At 59.7% G+C, this 16,183-nt stretch overlaps 2 protein-coding genes across 4 annotated transcripts; one reads left to right on the top strand and one right to left on the bottom strand.

Moving 5' to 3' along the window:
* Positions 1-455: 455 nt before the first annotated feature.
* On the bottom strand, positions 456-8,345 carry BAD (BCL2 associated agonist of cell death). Of its 2 annotated transcripts, none has more exons than XM_054570963.1 (4): positions 8,268-8,345; positions 7,807-7,995; positions 1,569-1,756; positions 456-952 (listed from the first exon to the last, which is right to left on the bottom strand). In XM_054570963.1, exons 2-4 carry the CDS (start codon positions 7,985-7,987, stop codon positions 827-829), a joined length of 495 nt encoding a protein of 164 aa, XP_054426938.1. In that variant the 5' UTR covers positions 7,988-7,995; positions 8,268-8,345; the 3' UTR covers positions 456-826. The 2 variants fall into 2 exon arrangements, with proteins under 2 accessions (XP_054426938.1, XP_054426937.1); XM_054570962.1 differs by lacking the exon at positions 8,268-8,345 and adding an exon at positions 8,117-8,212.
* A 143-nt stretch (positions 8,346-8,488) lies between these two features.
* On the top strand, positions 8,489-12,985 carry GPR137 (G protein-coupled receptor 137). 2 transcript variants are annotated; one of them, XM_054570961.1, is made up of 8 exons: positions 8,489-8,999; positions 10,144-10,542; positions 10,627-10,676; positions 11,380-11,605; positions 11,723-11,872; positions 11,983-12,111; positions 12,225-12,343; positions 12,591-12,985. In XM_054570961.1, exons 2-8 carry the CDS (start codon positions 10,186-10,188, stop codon positions 12,748-12,750), a joined length of 1,191 nt encoding a protein of 396 aa, XP_054426936.1. In that variant the 5' UTR covers positions 8,489-8,999; positions 10,144-10,185; the 3' UTR covers positions 12,751-12,985. The 2 variants fall into 2 exon arrangements, with proteins under 2 accessions (XP_054426936.1, XP_054426935.1); XM_054570960.1 differs by lacking the exon at positions 8,489-8,999 and having other exon boundaries at positions 9,459-10,542.
* Positions 12,986-16,183: the final 3,198 nt, after the last annotated feature.

Raw genomic sequence — 16,183 nt, 5'->3', positions numbered from 1 at the left:
TAGTTATCACTCTATTCACAGCCCTTGGCCGAGCCTTCCGCCACCCCCTCCCCCGTCCTGCGCGCCCTGCCAGTTCCCTTAGCAGCGCTGGCCCCAGGCCGGCCACACAGTAGCTGTTCTAAAGGACTGACCCAAATAAGAACAAATGACCCTCCCTGGGGGACGGCGGCACGGTTTGCAGAGCGCGGAATTCCGGCGGCCGGTCGGCCTGCGGTTCCCAATTACCAGATTAGAGATAAGGGCCTGAAGGTCCCTGGGGCCCAAATGCGCTCTGCTTCCCGGGAGCCAAGAGGCCCTGACTCTGCTTGCCGCGCCGACCCCTTCCTGGTCTCTGTTCCAGGATAAGTCACTGAGAAAGAGTCTAAGTTTCCCTTATGTGTAAAAAAGGTGCATCTTAAACTGTCAGTGCTAGCGCTGCCCGCGAAGCCCCCAGCAACTGACAGGAGACTCGGCGGCACAGAAGTGGAATTTATTAGCATGTTTCGTGGCGAGCGTCAGCTCGCAGTCGTCACCGCGGAGAAAAAGGGTTCTGGTGGTTAGTTATCCCGACTAGCAACTTGGCGCAGGCGCCTGGAGCAACCCACTTCCAGCGGCTGAGGGCGGAAAAACTTCAAAACTTCCGATGGGACCAAACCCTCGGTAACTCCCCGCACACTCCGGAAGGGAATCGGGCTCTGTGTCAGAACACCTCCTTCCGAAAGGGAGAGACCTGATCCTCTTTTTGCATAGGCTAGGCCTTCAGAAACGACTTCCGCCCACACGCAAGATGGCTGCCAGTGGCAGCGCGCGCGCGCGCTGTGGGAGCTTCAGAGTGTGGGAAGAAGTGTCATTGGGAGGGGGCGGAGCCTCCTGTCCCCCGGTTCCGATCCCACCAGGACTGGAAGATGCGCGTCAAGCTGAAGTTTTGCCGCATCTGCGTCGCTGTGCCCGCGCTCTTCGGGCGAGGAAGTCCCTTCGGGGTGGGAGGAAAAAAGGGTGAAATGAGTTAGCAGCCGAGTCTGGGCCCTCCACTTCCGGAATCCCATCCCTAAGTGAAAACCCAGGGAAGATAAAGACCACAGCTCCCCAGCATGCCCAGTATGGGGGAGGGGGGATGTCTCCAGACCACTTGTCTAAGCAAGAGAGATCGCTTGTTTGGGCCCTTAGGAATGGGACGAGTTAGACCCCAGACGCTCTGTGCTGGGGGCTGGGAGAGAGGACGCGTAGGAGGACCCTGCAGGTTAGCGCCAGAGCCGGAGGCCACCTGGAAGATGGGATCGCAATTCAAGATTTAAAGAAGTGGTTCCAAAGTTGAAGGGAAAGAACCCGGACACCCGGAAGGGGCCGGCTGGGAACCCAGATGCCTGCATGCCTCGAGTTCCACGGGTTGGGGGACTCCAAATCTTAGCCTTCGAGCGAGAGCGGGTCAAGACTACAGATCCCGGCATGCTCTGGGATTGAGTTGTAAGGACTACAGATTCCGTCAGGCCCTGGGGCTCTGAAAGGGACCCGTTCCGGCGTGCTCGTGGACTCGATGGAGCAGCCACGCTCCAGCTTTAGTCGTCCCCCTTCGTCCCCTTGGCGCTCACCTTGAAGGAACCCTCGAACTCATCGCTCATCCTCCGGAGCTCACGGCCATAGCGCTGTGCGGCCCAGAGGTTGGGAGGCGCCGAACGCGAGCGGCTGCGGAAGGGGCTGGGCTCCTCCTCGGTCTCATCATTCTCTGTCCCCTCGGGGTACGAGCTGTGGCGACTCCGGGGCTCCACAGACCCAGCGCCTACAGAGAGGGTCAATGGTGCGGGGACGACGTGAATCTCACCTCCTCCGCGCCCCAAGCACTAGCTCCACCGGCCCGCTGATGTATTTGTGTGCACATCAGAGTATACCTTTCAGAGGGCTGGTTCCCTCATATGTAGATAGAGGAAAGCTCCTGGGGCTTTTATGAAAATTCGAATTAACTTGTCATTAATCCCACAAATCTTAATTGAGCCCCAATAATGGGCTAGAGTCTTAGTATGTAAAAGGCCTCACCCTGTGCCTGACACAAAATAAGAGCATAATAAATCGTAAGTTATAGTTATTAATGGAAGGCCACGGGGTCGTTAGCTCTTGAATCATCCCCATTCTCCAGCAGAGACCAGTTCCCTGGGTGACGAGGCGACCTGCCTCAGGTGGGCAGGGCTGAACTCCAGCTCTGCCAGCGAGCTGCTGGTGCTCATTTGTTTTACTGCTGTGGCTGGCCTACAGGAGGCCCCGGAGAACCAGAACCTGTTGGCAGCATGTTTGCACCTCCCGCAGCTTTGGAGAAAATGCCCTGACCTGTTTCTTGATTATTATTATTATTATTTTTTTAAGGTAACGTGGGGCACTTTCTATGTGCTAGGCCCTGGGCATTGCCTCATTATCCTACTAACCATTCTGCGAAGTGAGTGCTAGCATTGCCTGTGTTCTACAGATGAGAAGACAGAGGCTTACAGAAGTTCAGACTTGCCCATGGTCACACAACTGTGAAGCTCTGAGGCTGGAAGCGCCTAGGTGATGTTTGTTGGAACGCAAAATCCAATGATTATCCCTCAAGTTTCACCTCTTCCTTTTTCCAACCCCCCCTTCTGCTCTCTGAGCCTGTATCTTCACCTCCATGCAGGGAGAAATCTAGTCCTGCCTTACCACCAGTGACTGTGTAAAGGTCACATAAAATAGAACATGATAGTGCTTTGTGAGCTGAAAGTGCATGATGGGTCATTATTCAGTGGGGCATCTCTACTGTGTTGGGAGTTTGTATGACTTGTGTACTGTGCCTTATTCCCCTACTCCTGCCAGCCCCACTCCATATCCAGACCAACTCTGAGAACCACTCCCAGGAGCAAAAACCCAGATCTAAGTAACAGAGTGGAAGACCGGCCCGGAACAGGTGCCGAGAACATGCTCAGTGTCCATAGCAGGGCCACTCTGTCAGGGAAGGCGTTTTGAAGGAAGCAGGATTTAGTTAGGCCAGGTCTTGAAGCTAGGGGATAACAGTGTCATGTTCTCCCTCCAGAAGACCTTCAGCAGAGCCCTGTGGGTCAGCTCCAGGGGCTGCAGGACCTCCATGGCTGAGAAAGCCAGGAAGCGTGCCCTGGCTGGTGTGGCTCAGGACTGAGTGCCGGCCTGTGAACCAAAGGGTCACTGGTTGGATTCCTACGCTGGGCACATGCCTGGGTTGTGGGCCAGGTCCCCAGTAGGGGGCGCGTGAGAGGCAACCACACATTGAGGTTTCTCTCCCTCTCTTTCTCCCTCCCTTCCCCTCTGTCTAAAAATAAATAAAATCTTTGGGGGGAAAATAAAAAGAAAAAGAAAGCCAAGAAGTGGAGAGAAGGCTGGATATAGAAAGGCTTAGGTCAAGAGGGTATAGTCAGAGTGCCTGGCTGTTCTGAGCTTCACCAAAGCCCAGGCCAAGGTCAGCTAGCGACACTATAAAGCCTTTGAGGATAGAGGTGGCAGTGGGGAAGAGACAACTAAATCAAGAGTGGGGACTGGGGATAGGGACCAGAGGAGCCAGGAATAGAAAGACCCCTGATAGGATCAGGCCCGTCTACAGAGCACTTTCCAGTTCTGCGGGACATGGGCAGCGAGGCAGGGGTCGGCTGCTAGGTGGGGCCCACCTCAACCACATCCCTGCTTTCCCATCCTGAGGCCTCCAACCTTCCCAGTGAGGTGGATGCCAAGTTCTCTAGAGGTTAAGAACTTGCCTGAAGTCAGTTGGCCACTTAAGCGCTCAGGAAATGTCACCTGTTAGTCTCCTTTACTAGCTCTAAGAACCCAAACCACCACCACACTTGACAGCTGCAAGGCCCGAGAGTAGGAAGGTGAGTGAGCGGTCTGCAGATAAGCACTTAGTCTGGGCAGAGCTGCCTCACCCAGGACCCACAACAGAACACTGGATGTGCCAACTTTGAAGCGCCTCCCGGGCACTCATTCATTATGGGCTCATCTCACCCTAGGAGGGAGGCTTTTCACTGTCTCCATCAGACAGAGGAGAAAACTAAGGCACAGAGGGGGTAACTCGCCCAGGGCCGCTCAGCCGGTAGGTAGCAGGACAGAAATCCGAACCTAATGAGTCTGGCTTCGGGCCCGCATCTTAATTCTCATGCCTCAGGCTCCCCTTGGGGGCCCAGGTCGGGGAACGCGCCTTGGGCCTCCTGCTAGCGCCAGCTCTACCAGGGGCCTAGCCTAAGGGGTGGGCGAATTTTCGCCAGAGTAATGGATGTAGCCATGCCAAGCCAGCCATTGTCAAAATGACACACATTTGTGTCACCTGGAATTTTAAAAAGTGTCATATTGACTGGGAAAAACCTGGGGGATTTTTGTGATCTTCCTGCGGGGAGGGAATGAGCCTTCTGAATCATCCGCTCTCAGTCTCAGTCAGCTCTCACCCCTGCAGGCCCGCAGGTGGGGCAGAGGTGGCCTCTCCCCACTAGGAAGGTAAGGGAGAGGGAGGGGGCGTGGCTCCTCTCTGGGCGGGTCCCTAGGCCAGCCCACTCACACTGCCCTCCCAGCGTAAGCCTGGGGCGGGGGTGGGGCGGCGGGAGGGGGCCTGTGGCTGCAGAGAGCCCACACCCCAGCAAAGCTGTTAGCTCTTTGCCCTTGTTGGGCTTCCAGGTGAGTGGGTGGGACCAAACTCTTCCCCAGTCATGCTCCCACTAGCATCCCCCCAGAGGGAGTTAAACAGGGACGTGCCAGACAGTGGGTGGCAGTGACACTCGGCCACCAGGCAGGGCTGAGTTTGGGCCCTGCTCTTCCACATGCAGGTGCCCTCACACTGCCCGCCCCCTGCATGCAGCCTCGGCACCTGCAGGCCCCGCCCGGACTCCCTGCGTACCCTAAAGCCACTTGGGGTACCAAAGCCCCAGCTGGCCTGCAAAGGACATATATCCCCATCTTGCTCAGAGCTGACAAAACCAGAAAGCAGGGGCTGGCAAATGCTTTCTGTAAGGGTCAGAGAGTGAATGTTCAGGGCACTGCAGACCACAGTCTCGGTCACATCTACTCAGTTTTGCGGACAGCTTGAAAGAGCCATAAGCCCTCTGTAAATGACTGTGCATTGCGTATTCCACTAAGATTTTATTTAGGGACATAGGAAGTGGAATTTCATACATCATTTTCACATGTTATGAAATGTTGTTCTTGGATTGTTGTCAGCTATTTTAAAATATAAAAACCGTTTTTAGCTCATGGTCTATACGAAAAGAGAGATTTAGTCTGTGGCCGCGGTCTGCCAACCCCTGCCCTAAACCCAACTGTATCTGTCCTCTGCCTGAAACCTTCTGTGGCTCCCTATTGTGTATGAGATAAAGTCCGAATTCCTTGGCGTGGCCTTCAAGCCCTTACATTCTGGTTCTAACCTACGCTTTACTTGTCTGCCACCAGCGGGTATTGGTTACTCATGTCTTCTGCTCTGCTGAATGAATGGCAACCCCCAGGTCTGCTCAGACCATGGGCCGACTCACAGTAACAATAACAATGATCACAGCATAGTAAGAACAGCATACACTCCTCTGTGCCAGGCACTGTTTCAAAGCACTTTTTCTCTATTAACTCATCAGATCCTCACTACAACCCTAAGAGGTGGTACTAGTTCTATTCCCATGTAACAGGTAATGAGACTGAGGCAGAGTGAGTTAACTAACCTGCTAACTACAGGGTACAGCCATGTCTCCACGCTGCAGCCTGGCCCTGGAGCCTAGTGCTGGGCTTTTGCTCCCACTGGGTGTCCTTCCTCCCCTCTCCACCATCCACACCCACAGCTCACCACGCACCTGCCCCTCCCAGGCACTGGGCTAAATGCTGACCTGTCACAGTATGCAAGGTGGCTGCAGTCGCTGCCCCGGGGACACAGTCCATCAGAGCCCAGGAGGCAGGGAGTGTGAAGAGTGAAGGGGCCCTGCCCAGCTAGAGTACAGCAGCGGCTCTAGCAGATTCTTGGCGCTTGGGGATCTTTCATGGAAAAATCACTTGTTTTTTTAGACATTGAAAAGTAAGTCAAAAGTTTAAGAAATCCTGTACAGTCATCCCTAGGGGTTTCTAGGTTCCCCCCTACAGCCCTCCTTACGGCTGGGTCTGGCATCGCCTTGGCTCCTTATGGCTACTTCAGACCAGTCTCACACCTTTCTCCTTACGTCAAGTTCCTCAGGTTGTGCCAGCTCTCCCCTCCATGCCTCAGGCGTCCCCCGGCCCCACGGCACGCCCCTAGCTTATCCAGAGCCCTGCCACTCCCTCTCGCCACTCCAGTCTTCTCTCACGGAACGGCCGTGGTCCTTCCCACCTCCTGGCTTTCCTTTCCTTGACCTCTTTCTCCACCCCTCCCCCCCACTCTCATTCCCTTGGGCAGAACCTAGACCCCATCACTATCGATAACTTCGATCACTATCCATAACACTATCCCAAGCCGCCCACAGGTTCACCGCCACCTCCTGCACAGGCCTTGGTGATGCTCTTGATGCCCACATCAGATCACTGGGTCCTATTCAAAGCCCCCCACAACCATGCTTTCACTCAAAGCAAAAGCCAAAGCCCTTGCACTGCCTTAAAGGCCCTGCCCAACAGCCCCTCCCCCTCCTTTAACTTCAACTACCCTCCCCACTCGGACCCCTCAGGCCACACTGGCCGCAGGGCCTTTAAGTTCTTGCCCTTCCCTTCAGGATCTCTCCCCAGAGAGCTAGTGGCTCCGGCCTCATCCCTTCCAGCCTTTGCTCAAATGGTGCTTCTCAGCAAGGCGGGCCCTGGCCCCCAGCCCCGCCGATCCCAAGAAAGTAAAAAGTTTCTCACAGTGCTGCCCAGTGCGTGTCATCATCTAGCTCAATATATTGTTTACTCATTTGTTTTTGGCACGTGTTCCCCACTGACTAGAATATGGGCACCACAAGGGCAAGGACTTTTATCTCTTCTGTTCACTGATGTGCCCCTGGCAGCTGGGACAGCGTGGGCACAGATTAAGCACCTGATATAGAGGAGGAACAGCCAGGTGGGAGTAGAAAGCTGTTGTGAGCAGAAATACAGCAAAGTGCAAAGATCCGGAAGTTAAGAAAGTCTGTGCCGTTCAGGGACAGTGTGTGAATGGGGCCAGGAGGAGGCCTCAGTAAGCCTTCTTGTTCCTGAAAATGGGGAGAGGGTCATAAAGGCTTCAGCAGGCGAGGGACATGGCTTTTGTTTTCAGAAGATCCCTGTGGTGTTTTGAGGTGCCACGGCCTGATGAGCCGGACCCTGGGAGGCGGAAACTGAGAAATGGCCAGGGCCCTCCAGTGCCCATCCTTCCCTCAGCCTATGTCTCCCCACCCCCACACAGACCAGCTGCCTGGGAGGGCTGTCTGCCTCTTGGGGTCACCTGCTCATGACAGCTGGCAAGGATAGTCTGGTGTGGGCAACTCACAGGGTGGGAAAGCACAGATCTGGGGGCTGGCAGCCTGGGGCAGGCACCGTGGAGCCTTGAGCCCCTTGCCCAAAGGAAGCGGCAAATAAGTGTGACCTTAGGCAAGTCACTTCCCCTTTCTGGTTCACCGCTTGACTCCCAGAGATTTCTGTTGTGGTCCTACCCTAACAGCTACATTATTTGATCATTTCCTAAGCACCAACACTATAATTAGGTGCTTCCTGTATATTCTGCTAATTATCCTAACAGCCCTACATGGTGGTGATTAATTGCTCTGTTTTACAGAAGAGAAAAGCTGAGGCCCAAGTTGCTTAGGGACTTACTCAAAGCCACCCAGGGGATGTGGATGAGGCTGAGGTGCCAGGAGTTACTGGGCTGGGGGCAAAATGGACAGGCAGATGGTTTGGAGGGGGGGTGCCTACCTCCATGGTGGCTGCTGCTGGCTGGCTGGTCCTGATGGTGACCAGCTACCCCCAGGAGGGCCGAACACGGGTGTTTGCTGAGGCCTGGAGGCTGGTCCCCGGTGGGGCTGGGGCCCAGGCCCCTATCTTCAGGGCTGGAGTCTTCCTGCTCACTCTGCTCAGAATCTGGGATCTGGAACATGCTCTGGGCTGTAGGGACAAGATGGTAGGTAGTTAGGGCACAGCCGGGGCAAACGGTGGCTGGCGGGGAGGTGGCGGATCAGGTGCCCCAGGTTCCCTCTCCCACCTTAGAACCCCAGGTCCGCCCTACCTCCCAGGCCCCCGTCTGTCCTCTGAGTCTGGCTGGGCAAGGAGCTCAGCCGGGACCTAAATCTCCTTCCAGAGCCCTGGTGCTGTGGAGCCCCAGGCCCCTACCCAAGCCCCAGCTCGACCCGCCAGTAATGACTGCACGCAAGTCTCACCCCAAGCCCGATCTCGAGGCCCCTGACCCCGGCCTGCGCCTCCCTCTAGCGCTGAGGGAGCCCGGCTCTAGCTGCCTGGGCAACGGGAACTGTCACCGACTCGGTCCAATCAGCTATCTAAACGTCACCATGGGGTGGAGCCACTGTCGGCCCAGACCCCGCCCCCGAGGCCAAACCTGCTCCCCGCCCACCGCCTTCCTCCCGGGTTCCTTCCTGGTCTCCGGATGCTTTTCTCCCGACTTCCTCGTACCTGGGGCATGTGTGGGAGCAGATGAGAGAGGCTCTAGGGTCCCCCGAAAATTTGGAACCTGGGGGCTAGCTTGTTGACAGGTCCTTCAGCCGTTCTGGACCTTAGTTCCCACCCCCGTAAAGTGGGGATAATGACACTTCCATCAAGGACCAGGGAACTTTGTAAACCAAGTCGTGATTACTGTGGGTGGAAGCACTTAGCAAAAGCATAACTGAAGTTCAGCCGTAGGATGCATCGTTTTTGCTGTTGTTACTACTCCGTCTGGACTGGGTGACCGGGTCCCTCCTCCTCCCCACCGTGGAAACCTCGTATCGCACGCATCACGGGCACCACTCCCCGAGCCATCTGGGGAGCACTGGAGATAAGCGAGGGAGCCTCCTCCCTGGCAGGATGACTGTCCAAGCGCAGGAGAAGGGATAGGGGCCCCTTTGGGGGTGGCCGTAGGACTCGCGGGGGCTTCGCGCCCGCTAGCGGCGGGCCAGGTGAGTGGGAACCGCGGCCGGCTAGGGCAGGGGACTGGCCGGCCTCCGGGGGCTGCGGGGCTTTGCGGGTTCTGGTCCAGAGGGCGGGGCCCGGAGGCCATCTTGGCTGTGGGCGGAAGTTTTCTTCAGAGACCTGGCGAGGGGAAGTCGTGGCCGCCCTCGGCCTGGCGGCGCGATATCTGTTTGGAGATGGGATAGAGAAGCGTGGGAATTGGCGGTCCCGCAAACAAGCAAGGGCGGGTGGCCACGGACAGAACCCGTCCGGGCGCCGCTCCAGCACCTCGATCGCCCGCCGCCGCCTCTCGTAACCCATGGCGCCCGGCGGCGGCGTAGCTCACACCCATTCTCGACCGACTACGCGCCGGGTGCGGCGCGAGGTTGCGGGTCAGGGGGTTGGTGGGGAGGGGTTAGACCGTACGCAATTTGCGTAGCAAAAGGCGCCCGCGCAGGCGCAAGAGGGGGCGGAGCCGCAGGAGCCGGGGAGCTGGAGCCCTGGAGCCCCGGAGCCCCCGGTCCCAGCGACCGGAGCCGGCTCCCCCGCAGGCGGACTGAGGGCCTGGCGTCGACCTCCTCCCGCCTCCCGCGGCTGGAGAGTGGACGCAGTGGGGGGTGGGTTGGTGGCAGCGTCCGGAATACCGAGGACTGAAGGCAGAGGCCCCCCCATTCCATCCGGATTATCGGAGGGGAGAGAGCACCCAGTTTAAGGAGGGGGAGAGCCGGGTGTTGAGCGCCCCCAGCAGCGACCGCTGCCCAGACCCGACAGGCATCAGCCGGCTCTCCCCCTCCTGCCGGGACGACTGGAGCGACCAAGGCCAAGTACCCCTCTTCTCAGCCTCTGCACCCCCAAGCTCCTGGCTCTGGGACTGGCCCAGGGAGGCGACACTCCTCACCCCCACGCCTCCCATCCTCAGCCCTGGAGAGGAGAGACTGTCCTCCCACGCTCCTGAGTGAAGGGCCCGGGCCCGGGCCCGGGCCCCAGGCTGCCAGTGCCCCGCTGCAAGGGCTGCTGCAAGGGCGAATGTCCCTCTGTTTCAGGGAAGGGCCTGGCCAGCCACAACTTCTTTCCTGAGCTCCCATCTCTGTCTCTGCACCCTGCAACTCCCACCCCTCCATATTTATTTTTATTCCCCTGGCTCCCTGCCAGCCCCTCCATCTCTGTATCAGGATTCAGGCCTCCCTCCCTGACATGGAGAGTAACCTGTCTGGCCTGGTGCCTGCTGCTGGTCTGGTGCCTGCGCTGCCACCGGCCGTGACCCTGGGGCTGACCGCGGCCTACACCACTCTGTATGCCCTGCTCTTCTTCTCCGTCTATGCCCAGCTCTGGCTGGTGCTCCTGTACGGGCACAAGCGTCTCAGCTATCAGACAGTGTTCCTGGCACTCTGTCTGCTCTGGGCTGCCCTACGTACCACCCTCTTCTCCTTCTACTTCCGAGATACACCCCGAGCCAACCGCCTGGGGCCCCTGCCCTTTTGGCTTCTCTACTGCTGCCCTGTCTGCCTGCAGTTCTTCACACTGACGCTTATGAACCTCTACTTTGCCCAGGTAACTGTGGTAAGCCGGTGGGCGCGGGCTGTGGGGTGGCAAGCCTCAAGTGGCCAAAGGAGTAATGAGCATCTCCGCTCCCAGGTGGTGTTCAAGGCCAAGGCGAAGCGTCGGCCAGAGATGAGCCGAGGCTTGTAAGTACTCAGGACACTGGTGGGCTCAGCCCCTAGGCCAGCAGCAGCCTGATGGCCCTTCCCCCCCTGGCAGGGCTAAAATGGGGACAGCTCAGGGAATGTTTGTGGAAGGGCTTGGAAAAGGGAAGCGCCCGGCACAGAAGGCCCAGCAGAGGCGTTGCCTATGTGAAGGGCAACAATAATAGAAGCCGTTGGCGGGGGGAGCAGCTGAGGGTGCCAGTACCACCCGTGACAGAGGGCGAGCTGGGGGCCCTAGACCTTGGAAGCTCCAAAACCAAACCACTGCTGTGTGACCTTGGGTGGCGATACTCCTATCATCTGTACAACATTTTACAGTTTATTAAGAGCTTTTACAAACGTCTTTAATTTTTACCACTTCAAATGGAGGCTGCTGTTATCTCCATTTGAGAGACGAAGAAACTGAGGCCCAGAAAGGTGAAACAACATGTTCAAGGTCATAGATGTGGCTGCAGGCAGCACCAGGGCTTAAGCCCAGATTCCTGACACCCAAGCCAGTGCTCCTTCCACTGTACCACAACTGTCAGTCACCTTCTGATCTTCTTGGGCCTCAGTTTCCCCATTTGTAAAACTGGAGGAGCAAGGTTCAGACCGGATGGCCTGAGGTTCTGACTGACACTGTGGTCTTGGGGGAGGTTGGGTGGTGGGTGAGCAGTGGTCGGGCTGACTGTGCTGTGGGCTGCAGGCTGGCTGTCCGAGGGGCCTTCGTGGGGGCCTCGCTGCTCTTTCTGCTGGTGAATGTGCTGTGTGCTGTGCTGTCCCGCCGGCGCCGGGCGCAGCCCTGGGCCCTCCTGCTGGTGCGTGTCCTGGTGAGCGACTCCCTGTTTGTTATCTGCGCGCTCTCTCTTGCTGCCTGCCTCTGCCTTGTTGCCCGGCGGGCCCCCTCCACCAGCATCTACCTGGAGGCCAAGGTAGGGTCACGTGCCCGGTGCCTGGTGTCCTTTGGGGTCTTTGGGCATTGGTCTTCAGGATAGAGGGGAAGCTGGAGCCTCCCCTCCCTGAGGATCACCTGTTGTCATCTGTGCCAGGGGACCAGTGTGTGCCAGGCAGCGGCAATGGGTGGTGCCATGGTCCTGCTGTATGCCAGTCGAGCCTGCTACAACCTGGCAGCCCTGGCCCTGGCTCCCCGGAGCCGGCTGGATGCCTTTGATTACGACTGGTACAACGTCTCCGACCAGGTGGGCATTCGGCATGTCTGCTGCCTCCTCAGTAGCTGTGGCTCCTGGGCCCTGCCCTGGTGCCCCACTGGCACAATTGCCGAGTGGCTTAGGCCCCTGCTTTCCCACAGGCGGACCTGGTGAATGACCTGGGGAACAAAGGCTACCTGGTGTTTGGCCTCATACTCTTTGTGTGGGAGCTGCTGCCCACCACCCTGCTGGTGGGCTTCTTCCGGGTGCACCGGCCTCCGCAGGACCTGGTGAGGGCCAGTGTAGAGGGGTGGCGCTGGGACACCCTGGGCTGGAGCCTGGGGGGGTTGTGAGAGGCTAATGGAGGAGAGGAGAGGGCATCAATGGTGATTTCCTCCCCCAGAGCGCCAGCCGCATCCTCAACGGGCAGGTCTTTGGCTCCCGCTCCTACTTCTTTGACCGGGCCGGGCACTGCGAGGAGGAGAGCTGCTCCTGGGAGCATGGCCAGAGCGAGAGCACCAGGTAGGAGCCCCAGCCCAACGTCAGGACCCCTGAGCTCTGCCCCGCCCCATGGAGCTGGGGGCCTAAAGCTGGGTCTCATCATCCAGCCCCTACCATGGCCTTGATTTCCGTCTGTACTGGGTGGGGTTTCCCTCTTGCCCCAAGGACGCAGTGTTCACGCCTTGGGTCCTGGGATGTCTGGGTCACTGGGTTCTGTTGTAAGCCTCCGGTCACCGCCTTGGAACTGACCCCATTTCTCTGTCTGCAGCATGTCAGGCAGCCTAGGCTCCGGCAGCTGGTACGGCGCCATCGGGCGGGAGCCAGGCTGGTACGGGGGCAGCCAGACGCGGACCACTCCTCTGCTCTTCTCCCAGGTGCTGGGCCCAGGCAGCCACCACCACAGCCTCTATTCCACCCCACAGACGTGATCCCCCTCCGCCTCGCCCCGGAACACCCAGACCCCAGCCTCTCCCACCCCAGGCCCTGTGCCAAGTTCACCTGCTGCTTCTTGCCCAGGACCCCAGGGGCTGTGGCCACCTCCTCCCCGGCCGGCTCCGTGCCACTTCTGTTGTAGTGAGTTTGTGCCATCCCCTCGGGTGGGGGGCATGGCCCTGGCTGCCAGATGCGCACAGCACCCCGGCGTGATCCGCCGCCTCCGCTTCTGTGCTGGAGCCAGCTACCTCTCCTGTCTGTGTCTGCCACTCAATAAACAGTGTCCGTGCCCCACGGCCAACCACCGTCTCTCAGTTGTGCTGCTTGAACCATCGTCTGTTTGGCTGAAAGCTGCAGACACTGGCCTTTGGTGGGGGCCACTAATCTTCCCGATCGGTGGGTAGAGAGGGGGAGTAGCCTGCAGGCCCAAGGAAGGGAAGATTTCCTCAAGACCTTTATTTTTTTCTTAATTTATTTTTAGACGGGAAGGGAGGGAGAGGAATATCAATGTGCGGTTGCCTCTCATACACCCCCTACTGGGGACCTGGCCCACAACCCAGACATGTGCTCTGACTGGGAATCCAACCAGTGACCCTGTGGCTCGCAGGCGGGCACTCAATCCACTGAGCCACACCAGCCAGGGCTCCTCAAGGCCTGTTTTAAATGTCACTTCTTCAGACGCCTCCCTTCTCTGGGTCGGGGAACCATGTGGCCTCCTGGAATCACGTGGGCCTGCGATTAAATGGCTATTACGCCTCTCATTCCTTAGTGGATCGCGATTTCTGGAGACCCTGCTTCCCTCTCATCTCATCCAACCTGGCCTTGAGGTCCTGGGGTTGGTTAGTCTGGGGCCCGTGAAGGAGCTGGCCCATGAATGAGCAGCCCCCCTCTCCCTACCAGGCGTGGGCCTGGCTGGTAGGGTGGGCTGCCCCCACAGTCTGCCTGGTGGTCCTGAGGCCCCCTTCTCTGGCCACTCCTGGTAGCACGGTCACTGCCCTCTGCGACCGTAGCCCTGGCAGATCTGTCCCGTGGCTGGGAGTTATTTATCGGAGGGTCTGTCTCCTGTACACGGACCTGCTTGTCCCATCTCCTCGGAGTCCCTGGGGCCTAGCACTAAGCCTGTCTTGAAACCCTTCCCTTGGGACTGTCCTGGGCAGCCGGACTTCAGGGCCTCTGGAGAAGGCACAATCACTTTTTGTTCAAAGGAAAGTTGCTAACATTTGTAGGACGCTTTATTGTGTGTGCCAGGCTTACAAATACTGACCTCTTTACTGTTCGGAATAGCACCCCCCAGGTGAGAATTAACATCCATTTTCTGTAAGTGGGGATCTGCAGGCTCCAGCACTTGGTCACCCGTCTAGGCCCCCTACTGGTTGGGGCTGGTGGGCCTTAAGGTCCACGTTTCAACCACCGCCCTGAGGGCTGAGGATCCCTTTGGAGAGATGGGCGTTGTAAAGTGGATAAGAGCAGAGAGGAGCGGAGTTCCAGGACCTTCCAGGGCCCTGGCAGTTTGAGCCCTGGGGGAGGGAGTGCTAGCACCGGTTCCATGCTGGACAGACACGGGTGAGGACCAATGATGGTGGTCATACAGGAGCAAGGACAGGAGGTGCCCCAGCATGACTTCCCAGAACTGGGCCCCACCCCGCCTGGGCCATCTCCAGAGGATCCCCTACCCTTGGTCTGGTAGGATCCTCTCCCTCAGAAGCGTTGAGCCCAAGAGCCAGGCGGTCCCCAAGGGCGGGGAGTTGAGGGCCCCTCCCATCCCATAGTGGGTCTGGGAGATTAGCGTGGCGCCTGTCCAGAGAGGTGAGCGGGATGATGTCCAGCCCCGGGCCGGGCCGCTGGCCACACTGGTTGGCCGGAGTGGCAGTACGGGGGCTCTGGTCTGACATTCGAGGCCGGACCCAGCGGCGACCCCTCTCGGGCTCCTCTGCCACTAATCTCCCCGGACTGGCCGGAATTAGGGCACAGGGCTGCCGCAGGTTAGGGGCTGCGGGGGTGCGGCGCCGGTGAGGGCGCGGCCCAGAGGGAGGCAAGGCGCTGGAGGGGTTAAACGCGGTAGGAGGGGGGCTTCTGGCGGCGGGAGGGGGGTCCCAGCCCCAGCGGCCGCCCGCTCCGCCCCTACTGCCGCAGCCGCCTCCGTGGCCCAGCCGGCACCGGCGAGGCCGCGGGAGCCTGAGTTGCAGCCGCAGCGGGGCCAACAGTGAGTGCGGGGCGGAGGGGCGTGGGAGGGAGTGCGGGCCGGACTCCCAGGCGGGGCGCGCGGGGGGCGATGGTCCAGGCGGAGCGCCACCTCCCTCCCACGTGTGGGCGCCTCTGGGAATCGTGCGGTCGCGCGCGCCCAGCCGCCCGTCACGCTCCGAGGCGTCGGCGTGAAGACGCGGGCGGCGGTGGGAGCGAACGGCGGGTTGGGTGGCGGGCGCTGCGCCGGAGCCCCTTGGTCTGAGTGCGCGGACGCGAATGTGGGCTCACGTAGGCGTGGCCCTCTGGGGTGCCCAGGCCCGTGCGCCAGCCCCGGGGTCCGGGTGCGCCCGTGAGTCCGGGGAAAGCGCAGGTGGAGCCCGTGATTGCGGCCCGAGCGGCGGGCGGCTGGAGCTGAAGGGTGGAGCATGGGTGCGCGAGGCTTTGTGCAGCGTGTGTGCGCGTGGGCGCCGCCGCGCGCTGTCCCCAGGCTGACAGCTGCCCACGGGAGATGCTGCCCTGGTCCGGCGTGCAGTCCCCGCCCTGCTCCTTCCCGGAATCCTGCACTCTGCGCCGCCCCCCCCCCCGCCCCGCCCTGCCTCGCCTCTGCGCAGGGACCGGATCCATCCCCGGGTTCCTCGAAAGCCCGGCGGGGAGCTGGGGGACCTTGGAGGCCCCCCGCCTGGCCCAGCGCGGCTAGCGGCGTCGCCGGGAGAGGCAGGAGGAGAGGGAGAAGTCAGGAAGATGCTGCGGCGGCAGCAGCGGACCAACCGGACCCGCCATCCCGGTCTCCGCCCTGTGCGGTCCGGCCTTTCCTCCCGCCTTTCCTTCGAGCACCTCCTTATCCCCTCGGCTTCTGCCTGGGAGGCTGGTTCCCCACGCCCCCGCCTGCCGGCCGGGCAGGCGTTTCCCCGCTCGCCCTGCCTCTCCGTTGGCAGGCTCAGTCTCTCCCTCTTCCACTCTCCTTCCTTTCCCTTCCCGGTGCCCTCTTCTCTTCTCACACCCTGGAGCCCCCCGGACAGGGGCTGAGGGCCGGGCAGTGGAGGTAAGGGGGAGGACAGAGGTGGGGGGAGGACTGGGTGTGCCCTGGTACCAAGTGCCCAGACAGAGGGATGTGAGGCGAGGACATCTGTGGGCAGTAGGGCAGGGGGCTCCGAGAACCCTTGGGTGGGTAGGGGTTGGAGCAGGGCGTCGGGGTGTCAGGCCAGGTTATTGATCCAAGCATCCCTGGTTCTGCCCGCAGTGACC

Source organism: Pteronotus mesoamericanus, unplaced genomic scaffold, assembly GCF_021234165.1.
Source record: "Pteronotus mesoamericanus isolate MK-2021 breed Mesoamerican mustached bat unplaced genomic scaffold, CSHL_Meso_final contig_214, whole genome shotgun sequence".
In the NCBI taxonomy this organism is placed as follows: domain Eukaryota; kingdom Metazoa; phylum Chordata; class Mammalia; order Chiroptera; family Mormoopidae; genus Pteronotus; species Pteronotus mesoamericanus.
Note: the sequence above shows the minus strand (reverse complement) of the source record. Positions and strands in the feature narration are given on the sequence as shown.

Bases quoted from the DNA above. Each gene is read 5' to 3' on its own strand.
- BAD (XM_054570963.1), bottom strand. From the start codon at position 7,987: ATGTTCCAGATCCCAGATTCTGAGCAGAGTGAGCAGGAAGACTCCAGC. The intron at 1,757-7,806 runs GTAGGCACCCCC...CCCTCTCTGTAG, and splicing joins CAGCAGCAGCCACCATGGAG to GCGCTGGGTCTGTGGAGCCC. The intron at 953-1,568 runs GTGAGCGCCAAG...CCCACCCCGAAG, and splicing joins AGTTCGAGGGTTCCTTCAAG to GGACTTCCTCGCCCGAAGAG.
- GPR137 (XM_054570961.1), top strand. From the start codon at position 10,186: ATGGAGAGTAACCTGTCTGGCCTGGTGCCTGCTGCTGGTCTGGTGCCT. The intron at 11,873-11,982 runs GTGGGCATTCGG...GCTTTCCCACAG, and splicing joins GGTACAACGTCTCCGACCAG to GCGGACCTGGTGAATGACCT. The intron at 12,112-12,224 runs GTGAGGGCCAGT...TTCCTCCCCCAG, and splicing joins ACCGGCCTCCGCAGGACCTG to AGCGCCAGCCGCATCCTCAA.